The 19,353-nt window shown below is 43.2% G+C and overlaps 1 protein-coding gene across 1 annotated transcript in view; it reads left to right on the forward strand.

Annotated features, from left to right (window-relative positions):
* Window positions 1-19,353, forward strand: part of dcc (DCC netrin 1 receptor) — a 634,145-nt gene that overhangs the window by 523,667 nt on the left and 91,125 nt on the right. The window contains exon 24 of the mRNA XM_042326405.1: window positions 14,297-14,453. Coding sequence (XP_042182339.1) covers window positions 14,297-14,453 — 157 coding nt within the window. The remainder of the gene's footprint in view (window positions 1-14,296; window positions 14,454-19,353) is intronic.

Below are 19,353 nucleotides of genomic sequence, written 5' to 3' on the forward strand. Positions count from 1 at the left end.
ACCATGACAGGTCTACAGAGAGAGACTATGACAGGTCTACAGAGAGAGAACATGACAGGTCTACAGAGAGAGACTATGACAGGTCTACAGAGAGAGACCATGACAGGTCTACAGAGAGAGAGACCATGGCAGGTCTACAGAGAGAGACCATGACAGGTCTACAGAGAGAGACCATGACAGGTCTACAGAGAGAGACTATGACAGGTCTACAGAGAGAGAACATGACAGGTCTATAGAGAGAGACCATGACAGGTCTAGTCTACAGAGAGAGAGACCATGACAGGTCTACAGAGAGAGAGACCATGACAGGTCTACAGAGAGAGACCATGATAGGTCTACAGAGAGAGACTATGACAGGTCTACAGAGAGAGACCATGACAGGTCTACAGAAAGAGAGACCATGACAGGTCTACAGAGAGAGACCATGACAGGTCTACAGAGAGAGACTATGACAGGTCTACAGAGAGAACATGACAGGTCTACAGAGAGAGACCATGACAGGTCTACAGAGAGAGACTATGACAGATCTACAGAGAGAGACTATGACAGGTCTACAGAGAGAGACTATGACAGGTCTACAGAGAGAGACCATGACAGGTCTACAGAGAGAGACCATGACAGGTCTACAGAGAGAGACCATGACAGGTCTACAGAGAGAGACCATGACAGGTCTACAGAGAGAGACCATGACAGATCTACAGAGAGAGACTATGACAGGTCTACAGAAAGAGAGACCATGACAGGTCTACAGAGAGAGACCATGACAGGTCTACAGAGAGAGACTATGACAGGTCTACAGAGAGAGAACATGACAGGTCTACAGAGAGAGACTATGACAGGTCTACAGAGAGAGACCATGACAGGTCTACAGAGAGAGACCATGACAGGTCTACAGAGAGAGACCATGACAGGTCTACAGAGAGAGACCATGACAGGTCTGCAGAGAGAGACCATGACAGGTCTACAGAGAGAGACCATGACAGGTCTACAGAGAGAGACCATGACAGGTCTACAGAGAGAGACTATGACAGGTCTCTGTTGATTCTTTAATATAATACCTTTGCTTTCGCCAATCACAGGGCTGTTGTGGAGTGGTTCTCGGTAGCTCAGTTGGTAGAGCAAGGCACTTCTAACGCCAGGGTAGTGGGTTCAATTCTCGTGCCCAGCGTCTTCTTAATGGCATATATTAGTTCACATGTCTTCTCATTTGAGTATCTCTCTCGCCTCACAGCTGAGTTCCCCCGCCCCCCACCAGAGCTCCACCAATGGTGTTGCAGTTTTGTGGATTTAAAGCAGCATTCTACACTGTTATTACAGTTTAATGACATAGCAGGTCTGGGAACAGATGGTAATATTGGTTAATGTGATTTCTATAGCAGGTCTGGGAACATATGGTAATATTGGAAGGCTATAGCAGGTCTGGGAACAGATGGTAATATAGGTTAAAGGTTAATGGGAAGTCTATAGCAAGTCTGGGAACAGATGGTAATATTGGAAGGATATAGCAGATCTGGGAACAGATGGTAATATAGGTTAATGTGAAGGCTATAGCAGGTCTGGAAACAGATGGTAATATAGGTTAATGGGAAGTCTATAGCAGGTCTAGGAACAGATGGTAATATAGGTTAATGGGAAGTCTGTAGCAGGTCTGGGAACTGTAGACTAGCTGATTTTACAGTAGGGAGCCGTTTCCCTTCAATTTCTTGCCAGACGAAGACTCTGTACACACGCACACACACACGCACACACGCACACACACACACACACACACACACACACACACACACACACACACACTGCAATCTGTGGAGATGTCTCTGTGGGGAAATCTGTGTCTTAACTAAGGAGCACCAGATAATCACAGGCTGCAGGTTTATTAGCAGGAGAACGGCTAGAGGGAGATGAGGAGAGGGAGAGAGGAGGGTGGAGGGAGATGAAGAGAGGGGAGGGAGGAGGGTGGAGGGAGATGAAGAGAGGGAGAGAGGAAAGGTGGAGGGAGATGAAGAGAGGGAGAGAGGAAGGTGGAGGGAGATGAAGAGAGGGAAGGAGGGAGATGAAGAGAGGGAGCTGAAGAGAGGGAGATGAAGAGAGGGAGATTAAGAGAGGGATGGAGGAAGGTGGAGGGAGATGAGGGAGGGAGGAGGGAGGAAGGTGGAGGGAGATGAGGAGAGGGAGAGAGAGAGATGATGAGTGGATGGGAGGAGGGTGGAGGGAGATGAAGGAGGAGGGTGGAGGGGATGAGGAGAGGGAGAGAGAGATGATAAGTGGATGGGAGGAGGGTGGAGGGAGATGAAGATAGGGAAGGAGGAGGGTGGAGGGGATGAGGAGAGGGAGGGAGGAGGGTGGAGGGGATGAGGAGAGGGAGAGAGAGAGATGATGAGTGGATGGGAGGAGGGTGGAGGGAGATGAAGAGAGGGAAGGAGGAGGGTGGAGGGGATGAGGAGAGGTAGAGAGATGATGAGTGGATGGGAGGAGTGTGGAGGGAGATGAAGAGAGGGAAGGAGGAGGGTGGAGGGGATGAGGAGAGGGAGGGAGGAGGGTGGAGGGAGATGAGGAGAGGGAGAGAGAGAGATGATGAGTGGATGGGAGGAGGGTGGAGGGGATGAAGAGAGGGAAGGAGGAGGGTGGAGGGGATGAGGAGAGGGAGGGAGAGATGATGAGTGGATGGGAGAGGGTGGAGGGAGATGAAGAGAGGAAGGAGGAGGGTGGAGGGGATGAGGAGAGGGAAGGAGGAGGGTGGAGGGGATGAGGAGAGGGAGAGAGAGAGATGATGAGTGGATGGGAGGAGGGTGGAGGGAGATGAAGAGAGGGAAGGAGGAGGGTGAAGGGGATGAGGAGAGGGAGGGAGGAGGGTGGAGGGAGATACAATAACCCTACACCACACCACTATACTACACCACATCACTATACTACACCACCACCACTATACTACACCACCACCACTATACTACACCACTATACTACACCACACCACTATACTACACCACCACCACCCTACACCACACCACTATACTACACCACACCACTGTACTACACCACACCACTATACTACACCACATCACTATACTACACAACACCGCTATACTACACCACACCACTATACTACACAACACCGCTATACTACACCACACCACTATACTACACCGCTATACTACACCACACCACTATACTACACCACACCACTATACTACACCACACCACTATACTACAGCACACCACTATACCACACCACATCACTATACTCCACCACACCACATCACTATACTACGCCACATCACATCACTATACTACACCACACCACATCACTATACTAAACCACCACATTACCACTAATACACGCTGTAATCTGGGTGTTGGCAGAACATCTCCTAGATCCGTCGTGACTCGCTGGAATGACAGCGTGCTCACTGACCCGCCGCAATGCCTGCTGGGATGAATTAGGAAGTAGCCGTGTGGCTTCTGTCTGTTCTTCTGATTGGAGCAGATGGTCGAACCATCCGGCCCGTCGCCTTCCAGCGTGGTAGAGGTCAGAGTTCACTGATGGAGCACAGACCTCTGTGTAATATCTTTGTTCTCCAGGGACACGAGCAGCGAGCAGTGTGAGAATGGTACCCTATTGCTTTAGACCATCCAGTCTGCACATACAGTATATAGTCAAATAGGGTGCCATTTTGGTGACAGAGCCAACTCTGCCAACTGACAGAGCCACTTCCAACTGTGCCGTAGGTTTGTGCAGTAAGTGTGCCAGCTGGATGTCAAGGATAGTCACCCCATTTACACTGCGTCTGAGACGGGCTGAGACCACAGCGAGCAGTGTGAGAGTGATAGTGACCCCTGAGTGACGGGCTGAGAGCCGGGATTGGTCAGGTGTTGTGGGACAGAGAGTCATATTATTTGTCTGTCTGTGTTCTCTTTGTTTCTACTAAACATTCTTAGAATGTCCTCAGATGTTCTAGAAGGTAGAAATGTCCTCAGATGTTCTAGAAGGTATGAATGTCCTCAGATGTTCTAGAAGGTATAAATGTCCTCAGATGTTCTAGAAGGTATAAATGTCCTCAGATGTTCTAGAAGGTATGAATGTTCTCAGATGTTCTAAAAGGTATAAATGTCCTCAGATGTTCTAGAAGGTATAAATGTCCTCAGATGTTCTAGAAGGTATGAATGTTCTCAGATGTTCTAAAAGGTATAAATGTCCTCAGATGTTCTAAAAGGTATAAATGTCCTCAGATGTTCTAGAAGGTATAAATGTCCTCAGATGTTCTAAAAGGTATAAATGTCCTCAGATGTTCTAGAAGGTATAAATGATCATAGATGTTCTAGAAGGTATGAATGTTCTCAGATGTTCTAAAAGGTATAAATGTCCTCAGATGTTCTAAAAGGTATAAATGTCCTCAGATGTTCTAGAAGGTATAAATGTCCTCAGATGTTCTAGAAGGTATAAATGTCCTCAGATGTTCTAGAAGGCATAAATGTTCATAGATTTTCTAGAAGGTATAACGTTACGTTGTTATACTTTTTTTTTCATACAATCACTAGCTCGGATAAATTAATATTTTTCCTCATAAATCTACACACAATACCCCATAATCACAAAGTGAAAACTGGTATTCAAACCCTTTCCTATGAGAATCGAAAAATTGAGTTCAGATGTCCACCTGTGGTAAATTAAATTGATTGGACATGATTTGAAAAGGCACACACCTGTCAATATAAGGTCCTTCAATTGACAGCACATGTCAGAGCAAAAACCAAGCCATGCGGTTGAAGGAATTGTCCATAGACCTCCGTGAAACGATTGTGTCGAGGCACAGATCTGGGGAAGGGTACCAAAACATTTCTGCAGCATTGAAGGTCCCCAAGAACACAGTAGCCTCCATCATTCTTAAATGTAAGAAGTTTGGAACCACCAAGACTCTTCCTAGAGGTGACCAAGAACCTGATGGCCCCCCTGAAAGAGCTCCAGAGTTCCTAGGTGGAGATGGGAGAAACTTCCAGAAGGACAACCATCTCAGACGAAAGCCACTCCTCAGTAAAAGGTTCATGACAGCCCGCTTGGAGTTTGCCAAATGGCACCTAAAGGACTCTTAGACCATAAGAAACAAGGTTCTCTGGTCTGATGAAACCAAGATTGAACTCTTTGGCCTGAATGCCAAGTGTCACGTCTGGAGGAAACCTAGCACCATCCTTACAGTGAAGCATGGTGGTGGCAGCATCATGCTGTGGGGATGTTTTTCAGCGACAGGGACTGGAGGATTAGTCAGAATCGAGGGAAATATGAATGGAGCAAAGCACAGAGAGATCCTTGATGAAAACCTGCTACAGAGTGCTCAGACTGGGGCGAAGGTTCACCTTCCAACAGGACAACGACACTAAGCACACAGCCAAGACAATGCAGGAGTGGCTTCGGGACAAGTCTCTGAATGTCCTTGAGTGGCCCAGCCAAATCCCGGACTTGAACCCGATCTAACATCTCTGGAGACCTGAAAATAGCTGTGCAGAGACGCTCCCCATCCAACCTGACAGAGCTTGAGAGAGGATCTGACAGCTTCTATCTCAAGGCCATCAGACTGTTAAACAGCCACCACTAACATTGAGTGGCTGCTGCCAACACACTGACATTGACTCAACTCCAGCCACTTTAATAATGGGAATTGATGGGAATTGATGTAAAATATATCACTAGCCACTTTAAACAATGCTACTTAATATAATGTTTACATACCCTACATAATTTATCTCATATGTATACGTATATACTGTACTCTATATCATCTACTGCATCTTTATGTAATACATGTATCACTAGCCACTTTAACTATGCCACTTTGTTTACATACTCATCTCATATGTATATACTGTACTCAATACCATCTACTGCATCTTATTCTATGCATTACTCATCTCATATGTAAATACTGCACTGAATACCATCTACTGCATCTTGCCTATGCCGCTCTGTACCATCACTCATTCATATATCTTTATGTACATATTCTTTATCCCCTTACACTGTGTATAGGACAGTAGTTTTTTTTGGAATTGTTAGTTAGATTACTTGTTGGTTATTACTGCATTGTCGGAACTAGAAGCACAAGCATTTCGCTACACTCGCATTAACATCTGCTAACCATGTGTATGTGACAAATAAAATTGATTTGATTTGATTTAGAAGAATGGGAGAAAATCCCCAAATACAGGTGTGCCAAGCTTGTAGCGTCATACCCAAGAAGAATCAAGGCTGTAATCACTGGCAAAGGTGCTTCAACAAATTACTGAGTAAAGGGTCTGAATACTTATGTAAATGTTATATTTCATTAAAAAAAAATATTTTTTTTATACATTTGCAAAAATGTCTAAACCCCCTTTTTTTGTTGCTTTGTCATTATGGTATATTGTGTGCAGATTGAATAGGGGAGGGGGGACTATTTAATCCAATTTAGAATAAGGCTGTTATGTAACAATGGAAGAAGTCATAGGGACTGAATACACTGTAGTAAGAGGACAATCCTACTGCCCCAATCTAAGAAGAAGTCTTTTAATCCAGATATTATGTTTTGTTTGCCTAGTTGTGTTGTCGTTTTCAATCGCAAGCTAGTTTTATAAAACAATCCAACTCCTATAATAATTTATAAGAACATTAAAGATTCAATCTATGTTTATTCAAACCCAGTTTGAAAGATACGTGAAGGCAATCTGGGTGTCTTTTCATCTGAAAATGGTGGGATTCCATAGGGCTCTGGTCTAAAGTAGTGCACTATGTAGGGAATAGGATTCCATAGGGCTCTGGTCTAAAGTAGTGCACTATATAGGGAATAGGATTCCATAGGGCTCTGGTCTAAAGTAGTGCACTATATATGGAATAGGGTTCTATAGGGCTCTGGTCTAAAGTAGTGCACTATATAGGGAATATAGTTCTATAGGGCTCTGGTCTAAAGTAGTGCACTATATAGGGAATAGGGTTCCATAGGGCTCTGGGCTAAAGTAGTGCAGTATATAGGGAATAGGGTTCCATAGGGCTCTGGGCTAAAGTAGTGCACTATATAGGGAATAAGGTGTCAATTTGGGACAGTTTCCACCCAGAGGAGGTGAGTTGGCCTCTGTATAAAAGCTCGGTAATGGAGTTCAGAGTTAAACGTGTCAGTAGATGTGTCATTTCTTTGAGACGGCGGTCGGTGAAAAGGGAGCGAAGAAGACAGGTTGAATTGATGACACTCTCCATCACCCATTACTGTGACCTTGGAGGGAGTAGCGTGGAGAAGCAGTGTGTGTGTGTGTGTAGCATGGAGAAGCAGTGTGTGTGTGTTTGTGTAGTGTGGAGAAGCAGTGTGTGTGTTTGTGTAGCGTGGAGAAGCAGTGTGTGTGTTTTTGTAGCGTGGAGAAGCAGTGTGTGTGTTTTGTAGCGTGGAGAAGCAGTGTGTGTGTTTGTGAGCGTGGAGAAGCAGTGTGTGTGTTTGTGTAGTGTGGAAAGCAGTGTGTGTGTTTGTGTAATGGAGTTGTGTGTGTTTGTGTAGTGTGGAGAAGCAGTGTGTGTGTTTGTGTGCGTGGAGAAGCAGTGTGTGTTTTTTGTAGCGTGGAGAAGCAGTGTGTGTGTTTGAGTAGCGTGGAGAAGCAGTGTGTGTGTTTGTGTAGCGTGGAGAAGCAGTGTGTGTCACCCATGTAGCGTGGAGAAGCTGTGTGTGTTTGAGTAGCGTGGAGAAGAAGTGTGTGTGTTTGTGTAGCGTGGAGAAGCAGTGTGTGTGTTTTGTGTAGCGTGGAGAAGCAGTGTGTGTGTTTTTGTAGCGTGGAGAAGCAGTGTGTGTGTTTGTGTAGCTGGAGAAGCAGTGTGTGTGTTTTGTAGCGTGGAGAAGCAGTGTGTGTGTTTGTGTAGCGTGGAGAAGCAGTGTGTGTGTTTGTGTAGCGTGGAGAAGCAGTGTGTCTGTTTTTGTAGCGTGGAGAAGCAGTTATGTGTGTTTGTGTAGCGTGGAGAAGCAGTGTGTGTGTTTGTGTAGCGTGAAGAAGCAAGGTGTTTGTGTAGCGTGGAGAAGCAGTTTGTGTGTGTGTGAAGTGTGGAGAAGCAGTGTGTGTGTGTGTGTGTGTGTGTGTGTGTGTGTGTGTGTGTGTGTGTGTGAAGCGTGGAGAAGCAGTGTGTGTGTGTGTGTGTGTGTGTGTGTGTGTGTGTGTGTGTGTGTGTGTGTGTGTGTGTGTGTGTGTGTGTGTGGCGTGGAAGCACCACAGTGAATCAATCCTATAAACATTCCCCGTGAACATGAGGAGAGAAAACACAACACTCAGAGGAAGCACAACACAACACACACATCACAATATACACACATCACAATATACACACATCACAATATACACACATCACAATATACACACAGAAGCACATCGCAAAACTCTCTCAATTTGTCTAGTTGCTTTACGCTTGGTATTTTCCTCAGGCTGTTTGGAGCTGAAAGGAACCCACACACGCACGAAACAGGGAATTTGGAACACACACACATACACACACACAAACGGTTGAACGGCTGGTGCAATCCAATACCACCTATCAGCAATCTGTCTGTTCAAGCTGCACCATAAATTAACTCATTAATTCAGAGTGTAGTGGAGGCTGGTACAGAGCCGGGGAAGCAGGGAGGGCCTCGTCTGCTCTGACTAGGGAAGCAGGGAGGGCCTCGTCTGCTCTGACCTGGGAAGCAGGGAGGGCCTCGTCTGCTCTGACCTGGGAAGCAGGGAGGGCCTCGTCTGCTCTGACCGGGGAAGCAGGGAGGGCCTCGTCTGCTCTGACCGGGGAAGCAGGGAGGGCCTCGTCTGCTCTGACCTGGGAAGCAGGGAGGGCCTCGTCTGCTCTGACCTGGGAAGCAGGGAGGGCCTCGTGATAACGATACTGCACCGACCGTGCTCTGAGTGGATGTGAAACAACGTTGTGGCTGAATTGGCTCCCTATTCCCTATAGGCCCTGGATAAAAAAACTAGTGCACTTAAGATAGTCAACAGGGTGTTGTTTCAGACTTACCCTTAAACAAGTCAGCTGGAGAATGTAGACTACCCTGTACAGAGTTGGACTCACCCTTAGACAAGTCAGCTGGAGAATGTAGACTACCCTGTACAGAGCTGGACTCACTCTTAGACAATCCAACTGTGCAGTTTCAGCTTCTTTGTCCTGACCCTTTGATCATCATTGTATCCTGCTGTATAAAGAGTGGAGGGGGGAGAGGGGGGAGATACAGGATTGACCAAGTTAAGTGACAGGTTGTGATTTTCATGTATTGATCAATTAGGATTGGGTTGAACTGTAGTAATGACAGGTAGGTTTGAGTGGGACTGTAGTAATGACAGGTAGGAGTGGGTGGGACTGTAGTAATGACATGTAGGAGTGGGTGGGACTGTAGTAATGACATGTAGGAGTGGGTGGGACTGTAGTAATGACAGGTAGGAGTGGGTGGGACTCTGGCAATGACAGGTAGATGTGGGTGGGACTCTAGTAATGACAGGTAGATGTGGGTGGGACTGTAGTAATGATAGGTAGGAGTGGGTGGGACTCTGGCAATGACAGGTAGATGTTGGTGGGACTGTAGTAATGACAGGTAGATGTGGGTGGGACTGTAGTAATGTCAGGTAGGAGTGGGTGGGACTCTGGCAATGACAGGTAGATGTGGGTGGGACTGTTGTAATGACATTTTACCATTAGCATTCACATTATAGCATCACTAGCATTATACATTAGCATTCACATTATAGCATCACTAGCATTATACATTAGCATTCACATTATAGCATCACTAGCATTATACATTAGCATTCACATTATAGCATCACTAGCATTATACATTAGCATTCACATTATAGCATCACTAGCATTATACATTAGCATTCACATTATAGCATCACTAGCATTATACATTAGCATTCACATTATAGCATCACTAGCATTATACATTAGCATTCACATTATAGCATCACTAGCATTATACATTAGCATTCACATTATAGCATCACTAGCATTATACATTAGCATTCACATTATAGCATCACTAGCATTATACATTGTCAAGGAGCGGAACTCCTTCAAGAAGAGAAAGTGTCAATACAGGACTACGATCGAATCGTACTAAACCGGCTCCGACGCTCGTCACATACAAACATACTCGTTACATACAAACACTCATTAACTCTCTCTTTTTCCCTGTCTCTCTCTCTCAATTCAGTAAAATTTAATTTTAAGGGCTTTATTGGCATGGGAATCATATATTCATATTGCCAAAGCAAGGGAAGTAGATAATAAACAAAAGTGAAATAAACAATTAAAAATGAACAGTAAACATTAAACTCACAAAAGTTCCGAAATAATAGACATTTCAAATGTCATATTATGTCTATATACAGTGTTGTAACAATGTGCAAATAGTTCAAGTACAGAAGGGAAAAAAATGTAACAAATATTGGTCGTATCCCTCTACGCACTCCGACGAACCATCAAACAGGCAAAGCATCAATACAGGACTAAGATTGTACTACACCGGCTCTGACGCTCGTCGGATGTGGCAGGGCCTGCAAACCATTCCAGACTGCAACGGGAAGCACGGAAAACAACAAGGAACACTGAAACATGCATGAGAGCACCAGCTGTTCCGGACGACTGTGTGATCATGCTCTCCGAAGCCGATGTGAGTAAGACCTTTAAACAGGTCAACGTTCACAAGGCCGCAGGGCCAGACGGATTACCGGGACGTGTACTCCGAGCATGCTGGCAAGTGTCTTCACCGACATTTTCAACCTGTCCCTGTCTGAGTCTGTAATACCAGCATGTTTCAAGCTGATCACCATAGTCCTTGTGCCCAAGAACACTAAGGTAACCTGCCTAAATGACTACTGACCCGTAGCACTCACGTCTGTAGCCATGAAATGCTTTGAAAGGCTGGTCATGGCTCACATCAACACCATTATCTCAGAAACCCTTAACCCACTCCAATTTTCATACCCCCCAACAGATCCACAGATGATTTTTTACTTAACACTTCTTTAAAAAAAAAATCTTGACCTTAATTTTCTCCAGGGGTGCTGTCCCTTCACCTATCCGATGTATGTGACAATAAAACATACACAGTATATATTTATTAATATTTTTGGTATTATTGTACAAAGCTAGTGCAATTGTCTAATGGACTCTGTGGAAGATGCTATTGTTAATGCTAATGCTATGCTATTGTTGATGTGAATGCTAATAGTAATATGCTAATGCTAATGGTAAGATGCTAATGCTAATAGTATAATACTAATGTTAATGATCATGCTAATAGTAATATGCTAATGTTAATAGTTAAATGCTAACGACAATGTCAAATAAAATAAAATCTTATTTGTCACATGCACCGAATACAGGTGTAGTAAACCTTACAGTGAAATGCTGAATACAACAGGTGTAGTAGACCTTACAGTGAAATGCTGAATACAACAGGTGTAGTAGACCTTACAGTGAAATGCTGAATACAACAGGCGTAGTAGACCTTACAGTGAAATGCTGAATACAACAGGTGTAGTAGACCTTACAGTGAAATGCTGAATACAACAGGTGTAGTAGACCTCACAGTGAAATGCTGAATACAACAGGTGTAGTAGACCTCACAGTGAAATGCTGAATACAACAGGTGTAGTAGACCTTACAGCGAAATGCTGAATAGAACAGGTGTAGTAGACCTCACAGTGAAATGATGAATACAACAGGTGTAGTAGACCTCACAGTGAAATGCTGAATACAACAGGTGTAGTAGACCTCACAGTGAAATGCTGAATACAACAGGTGTACTAGACCTTACAGTGAAATGCTGAATAAAACGGGTGTAGTAGACCTCACAGTGAAATGCTGAATACAACAGGTGTAGTAGACCTTACAGTGAAATGCTGAATACAACAGGTGTAGTAGACCTTACAGTGAAATGCTGAATACAACAGGTGTGGGTAGACCTCACAGTGAAATGCTGAATACAACAGGTGTAGTAGACCTTACAGTGAAATGCTGAATACAACAGGTGTAGTAGACCTTACAGTGAAATGCTGAATACAACAGGTGTAGTAGACCTTACAGTGAAATGCTGAATACAACAGGTGTAGTAGACCTTAGTGAAATGCTGAATACAACAGGTGTAGTAGACCTTACAGTGAAATACTGAATACAACAGGTGTAGTAGACCTTACAGTGAAATGCTGAATACAACAGGTGTAGTAGACCTCACAGTGAAATGCTGAATACAACAGGTGTAGTAGACCTTACAGTGAAATGCTGAATACAACAGGTGTAGTAGACCTCACAGTGAAATGCTGAATACAACAGGTGTAGTAGACCTCACAGTGAAATGCTGAATACAACAGGTGTAGTAGACCTCACAGTGAAATGCTGAATACAACAGGTGTAGTAGACCTCACAGTGAAATGCTGAATACAACAGGTGTAGTAGACCTTACAGTGAAATGCTGAATACAACAGGTGTAGTAGACCTCACAGTGAAATGCTGAATACAACAGGTGTAGTAGACCTTACAGTGAAATGCTGAACACAACAGGTGTAGTAGTAGACCTTACAGTGAAATGCTGAATACTTACAGTGAAAAGCTTTAAGAAGTTAAGCACCTTGCTCAAGGATACATTGACAGATTTTAGCATTAGCTTTAACATTAGCATCTCTGCCACAGAGTTTACTATACTATTAGCAATAGCATTAGCATACCCTCGTCCACAGACACGGGCTACAGGGTGCAGGTAGCATTCATTAGCTATTGTCAAGCCATTCACATTACATCTCTCTCTCTCTCTCTCTATAGAGGAACACACTTAAAGGGGGGAATCTGGGATCTAAACAACAACAAAGCAGTCAAATCAAATCAAATGAAATGTATTTATATAGCCCTTCGTACATCAGCTGATGTCTCAAAGTGCTGTACAGAAACCCAGCCTAAAACCCCAAACAGCAAGCAATGCAGGTGTAGAAGCACGGTGGCTAGGAAAAACTCCCTAGAAAGGCCAAAACCTAGGCAACAGTATCATTAGATCAACATTTGACTTGAGGATACTTTGTCATACTCTTATTATCAAATGTATTAATATAGCCCTTCGTACATCAGCTGATGTCTCAAAGTGCTGTACAGAAACCCAGCCTAAAACCCCAAACAGCAAGTAATGCAGGTGTAGAAGCACCAACACTTTCCATCAGTCATTACTTTCAACATGCCAAAAATTGATGTACCAAACATGTAATCCCAGATTGCCACTTTAACTATGTACAATAGCTATGTTGAAGTATGTTTCTCTCTGGGGAGGCAAAGGGGGTGGCCCATTGTTGTGAATGAGTGGAAATACTTTTGGCATAGAGAACAAGAGTGGTTGTAACCTATTAGGTTGGTCCTTGATCCTGAATGTAGTGTTCCTTGGGGATCGTCAGCTGTTCAAAGCTCAGGACCGGAGAAACAGAGCTTTCCAGCCTTTCATCCCAAGGCCAACATGTATTTAGAGAACGAGAGATGTAGAAAGCAACTGAGGAAGGAAATATCAATGTCTCCAGTGGGTTGTATTGGAAACAGTCTTTTAAAGCTTCGAGTTAAGGGTCATATAATTTGAAGGGATACTATGTGAGCAGCATATGAAATTAATGACTTGTGTGTAATTTGCATTAATTAAATGTTGTCATTAGAATATAAAATGTTTTATGCTCATTTGAAGTTCCTATTTCCTGTCCCTGTTGTAATTCAGACAATGGTCAGATGTTCCTATTTCCTGTCCCTGTTGTATTTCAGACATTGGTCAGATGTTCCTATTTCCTGTCCCTGTTGTAATTCAGACATTGGTCAGATGTTCCTATTTCCTGTCCCTGTTGTAATTCAGACATTGGTCAGATGTTCCTATTTCCTGTCCCTGTTGTATTTCAGACATTGGTCAGATGTTCCTATTTCCTGTCCCTGTTGTAATTCAGACATCGGTCAGATGTTCCTATTTCCTGTCCCTGTTGTAGTTCAGATATTGGTCAGATGTTCCTATTTCCTGTCCCTGTTGTATTTCAGACATTGGTCAGATGTTCCTATTTCCTGTCCCTGTTGTAGTTCAGACATTGGTCAGATGTTCCTATTTCCTGTCCCTGTTGTAGTTCAGACATTGGTCAGATGTTCCTATTTCCTGTCCCTGTTGTAATTCAGACATTGGTCAGATGTTCCTATTTCCTGTCCCTGTTGTAGTTCAGACATTGGTCAGATGTTCCTATTTCCTGTCCCTGTTGTATTTCAGACATTGGTCAGATGTTCCTATTTCCTGTCCCTGTTGTAATTCAGACATTGGTCAGATGCGTCCTCCTCACGGCAGTGTGACGCCCCAGAAGAACAGCAACCTCCTGGTCATCATCGTGGTCTCCGTGGGAGCCGTTACTGTGGTAGTGGTCATCATAGTAGCGCTGATCTGCACCAGGCGCTCCTCCGCACAACAGAGAAAGTGAGTTGGATTGCCTCTTCATCCTCGTTTCCCTTCCTCCTGTTCCCCTTTCTCATGTTCCCCTTCTTCCTCACTCCCCTTCTTCCTCACTCCCCTTCCTCCTGTTCCCCTTCCTCCTGTTCCCCTTCCTCCTCACTCCCCTTCCTCCTGTTCCCCTTCCTCCTCACTCCCCTTCCTCCTGTTCCCCTTCTTCCTCACTCCCTTTCCTCCTCACTCCCCTTCCTCCTCACTCCCCTTCCACCTGTTCCCCTTCTTCCTCACTCCCTTTCCTCCTCACTCCCCTTCCTCCTCACTCCCCTTCCACCTCTCCCCATTCCTCCTCACTCCCCTTCCTCCTCACTCCCCTTCCACCTCTACCCATTCCTCCTCACTCCCCTTCCTCCTCCTCACTCCCCTTCCTCCTCACTCCCCTTCCACCTCTCCCCATTCCTCCTCACCCCCATTCCTCCTCACTCCCCTTCCACCTCTCCCCATTCCTCCTCACTCCCTTTCCTCCTCACTCCCCTTCCTCCTGTTCCCCTTCCTCCTCACTCCCCTTCCTCCTGTTCCCCTTCCACCTCACTCCCCTTCCTCCTCACTCCACCAGTGTTTTGTCTTTGTCTTTATTGTCAGTGTTTTGTCTTTGTCGTCAGCGTTTTGTCTTTGTCGTCAGCGTTTTGTCTTTGTTGTCAGTGTTTTGTCTTTGTTGTCAGTGTTTTGTCTTTGTCGTCAGCGTTTTGTCTTTGTTGTCAGTGTTTTGTCTTTGTCTTTGTTGTCAGTGTTTTGTCTTTGTCTTTGTCGTCAGTGTTTTGTCTTTGTCTTTGTCGTCAGCATTATGTCTTTGTCTTTGTCATCAGCGTTTTGTCTTTGTCTTTGTTGTCAGTGTTTTGTCTTTGTTGTCAGTGTTTTGTCTTTGTCTTTGTTGTCAGTGTTTTCTCTTTGTCTTTGTCACCAGTGTTTTGTCTTTGTCATCAGTGTTTTGTCTTTGTCTTTGTCGTCAGTGTTTTGTCTTCGTCTTTATTGTCAGTATTTTGTCTTTGTCGTCAGCGTTTTGTCTTTGTCATCAGTGTTTTGTCTTTGTCATCAGTGTTTTGTCTTTGTCTTTGTCATCAGTGTTTTGTCTTCGTCTTTATTGTCAGTGTTTTGTCTTTGTCGTCAGCGTTTTGTCTTTGTTGTCAGTGTTTTGTCTTTGTCTTTGTCGTCAGCGTTATGTCTTTGTCTTTATTGTCACTGTTTTGTCTTTGTTGTCAGTGTTTTGTCTTTGTCGTCAGTGTTTTGTCTTTGTCTTTGTCGTCAGCGTTATGTCTTCGTCTTTATTGTCAGCGTTATGTCTTTGTCTTTGTTGTCAGTGTTTTGTTGTCAGTGTTTTGTCTTTATCTTTGTCGTCAGCGTTTTGTCTTTGTTGTCAGTGTTTTGTCTTTGTCTTTGTCATCAGTGTTTTGTCTTTGTCTTTATTGTCAGTGTTTTGTCTTTGTCGTCAGCGTTTTGTCTTTGTCGTCAGCGTTTTGTCTTTGTCTTTGTCATCAGTGTTTTGTCTTTGTCTTTGTCGTCAGTGTTTTGTCTTTGTCTTTGTTGTCAGTGTTTTGTTGTCAGTGTTTTGTCTTTGTCTTTGTCGTCAGTGTTTTGTCTTTGTCTTTATTGTCAGTGTTTTGTCTTTGTTGTCAGTGTTTTGTCTTTGTCTTTGTCGTCAGCATTTTGTCTTTGTCGTCAGTGTTTTGTCTTTGTCTTTGTTGTCAGTGTTTTGTCTTTGTCGTCAGTGTTTTGTCTTTGTCTTTGTCGTCAGCGTTTTGTCTTTGTCGTCAGTGTTTTGTCTTTGTCTTTGTCGTCAGTGTTTTGTCTTTGTCGTCAGTGTTTTGTCTTTCTCTTTGTCATCAGCGTTTTGTCTTTGTCGTCAGCGTTTTGTCTTTGTCTTTGTCGTCAGCGTTTTGTCTTTGTCATCAGTGTTTTGTCTTCGTCTTTATTGTCAGTGTTTTGTCTTTGTCGTCAGCGTTTTGTCTTTGTTGTCAGTGTTTTGTCTTTGTCTTTGTCGTCAGCGTTATGTCTTTGTCTTTATTGTCACTGTTTTGTCTTTGTTGTCAGTGTTTTGTCTTTGTCGTCAGTGTTTTGTCTTTGTCTTTGTCGTCAGCGTTATGTCTTCGTCTTTATTGTCAGCGTTATGTCTTTGTCTTTGTTGTCAGTGTTTTGTTGTCAGTGTTTTGTCTTTATCTTTGTCGTCAGCGTTTTGTCTTTGTCGTCAGTGTTTTTTCTTTGTCTTTGTTGTCAGTGTTTTCTCTTTGTCTTTGTCACCAGTGTTTTGTCTTTGTCTTTATTGTCAGTGTTTTGTCTTTGTCATCAGTGTTTTGTCTTTGTCTTTGTCGTCAGTGTTTTGTCTTTGTCTTTGTCATCAGTGTTTTGTCTTTGTCTTTATTGTCAGTGTTTTGTCTTTGTCGTCAGCGTTTTGTCTTTGTCGTCAGTGTTTTGTCTTTGTCTTTGTTGTCAGTGTTTTGTTGTCAGTGTTTTGTCTTTGTCTTTGTCGTCAGTGTTTTGTCTTTGTCTTTATTGTCAGTGTTTTGTCTTTGTTGTCAGTGTTTTGTCTTTGTCTTTGTCGTCAGCGTTTTGTCTTTGTCGTCAGTGTTTTGTCTTTGTCTTTGTTGTCAGTGTTTTGTCTTTGTCGTCAGTGTTTTGTCTTTGTCTTTGTCGTCAGCGTTTTGTCTTTGTCGTCAGTGTTTTGTCTTTGTCTTTGTCGTCAGTGTTTTGTCTTTGTCTTTGTCGTCAGCGTTTTGTCTTTGTCGTCAGTGTTTTGTCTTTGTCTTTGTCGTCAGTGTTTTGTCTTTGTCGTCAGTGTTTTGTCTTTCTCTTTGTCATCAGCGTTTTGTCTTTGTCGTCAGCGTTTTGTCTTTGTCTTTGTCGTCAGCGTTTTGTCTTTGTCGTCAGTGTTTTGTCTTTGTCTTTGTCGTCAGCGTTTTGTCTTTGTCTTTGTCACCAGTGTTTTGTCTTTGTCATCAGCGTTTTGTCTTTGTCTTTGTCGTCAGTGTTTTGTCTTTGTCTTTGTTGTCAGTGTTTTGTCTTTGTCTTTGTCGTCAGTGTTTTGTCTTTGTCTTTGTTGTCAGTGTTTTGTCTTTGTCGTCAGCATTTTATCTTTGTTGTCAGTGTTTTGTCTTTATCTTTGTTGTCAGTGTTTTGTCTTTGTCATCAGTGTTTTGTCTTTGTCTTTGTTGTCAGTGTTTTGTCTTTGTCGTCAGTGTTTTGTCTTTGTCTTTGTCGTCAGTGTTTTGTCTTTGTCTTTGTTGTCAGTGTTTTGTTGTCAGTGTTTTCTCTTTGTCTTTATTGTCAGTGTTTTGTCTTTGTCGTCAGTGTTTTGTCTTTGTCTTTGTTGTCAGTGTTTTGTCTTTGTCTTTGTCGTCAGTGTTTTGTCTTTGTCTTTGTCATCAGTGTTTTGTCTTTGTTGTCAGTGTTTTGTCTTTGTCTTTGTCGTCAGTGTTTTGTCTTTGTCTTTGTTGTCAGTGTTTTGTCTTTGTCGTCAGTGTTTTGTCTTTGTCTTTGTCGTCAGTGTTTTGTCTTTGTCTTTGTTGTCAGTGTTTTGTCTTTGTCGTCAGCATTTTATCTTTGTCGTCAGTGTTTTGTCTTTGTCTTTGTTGTCAGTGTTTTGTCTTTGTCATCAGTGTTTTGTCTTTGTCTTTGTTGTCAGTGTTTTGTCTTTGTCGTCAGTGTTTTGTCTTTGTCTTTGTCGTCAGTGTTTTGTCTTTGTCTTTGTTGTCAGTGTTTTGTCTTTGTCGTCAGCATTTTATCTTTGTTGTCAGTGTTTTGTCTTTGTCGTCAGTGTTTTGTCTTTGTCTTTGTCGTCAGTGTTATGTCTTTGTCTTTGTCGTCAGCGTTTTGTCTTTGTCGTCAGTGTTTTGTCTTTGTCTTTGTCGTCAGCGTTTTTTTTCTTTGTCGTCAGTGTTTTGTCTTTGTCTTTGTCGTCAGTGTTTTGTCTTTGTCTTTGTCGTCAGCGTTTTGTCTTTGTCGTCAGTGTTTTGTCTTTGTCTTTGTCGTCAGCGTTTTGTCTTTGTCGTCAGCGTTTTGTCTTTGTCTTTGTCGTCAGCGTTTTGTCTTTGTCGTCAGTGTTTTGTCTTTGTCTTTGTCGTCAGTGTTTTGTCTTTGTCTTTGTCGTCAGCGTTTTGTCTTTGTCGTCAGCGTTTTGTCTTTGTCGTCAGTGTTTTGTCTTTGTCTTTGTCGTCAGCGTTTTGTCTTTGTCGTCAGCGTTTTGTCTTTGTCTTTGTCGTCAGCGTTTTGTCTTTGTCGTCAGTGTTTTGTCTTTGTCTTTGTCGTCAGTGTTTTGTCTTTGTCTTTGTCTTCAGCGTTTTGTCTTTGTCTTTGTCACCAGTGTTTTGTCTTTGTCTTTATTGTCAGTGTTTTGTCTTTGTCATCAGTGTTTTGTCTTTGTCTTTGTCGTCAGTGTTTTGTCTTTGTCTTTGTCATCAGTGTTTTGTCTTTGTCTTATTGTCAGTGTTTTGTCTTTGTCGTCAGCGTTTTGTCTTTGTCGTCAGCGTTTTGTCTTTGTCTTTGTCATCAGTGTTTTGTCTTTGTCTTTGTCGTCAGTGTTTTGTCTTTGTCTTTGTTGTCAGTGTTTTGTTGTCAGTGTTTTGTCTTTGTCTTTGTCGTCAGTGTTTTGTCTTTGTCTTTATTGTCAGTGTTTTGTCTTTGTTGTCAGTGTTTTGTCTTTGTCTTTGTCGTCAGCATTTTGTCTTTGTCGTCAGTGTTTTGTCTTTGTCTTTGTTGTCAGTGTTTTGTCTTTGTCGTCAGTGTTTTGTCTTTGTCTTTGTCGTCAGTGTTTTGTCTTTGTCTTTATTGTCAGTGTTTTGTCTTTGTTGTCAGTGTTTTGTCTTTGTCTTTGTCGTCAGCGTTTTGTCTTTGTTGTCAGTGTTTTGTCTTTCTCTTTGTCGTCAGTGTTTTGTCTTTG

This window comes from Oncorhynchus tshawytscha, linkage group LG09 (assembly GCF_018296145.1).
Source record: "Oncorhynchus tshawytscha isolate Ot180627B linkage group LG09, Otsh_v2.0, whole genome shotgun sequence".
NCBI lineage: Eukaryota > Metazoa > Chordata > Actinopteri > Salmoniformes > Salmonidae > Oncorhynchus > Oncorhynchus tshawytscha.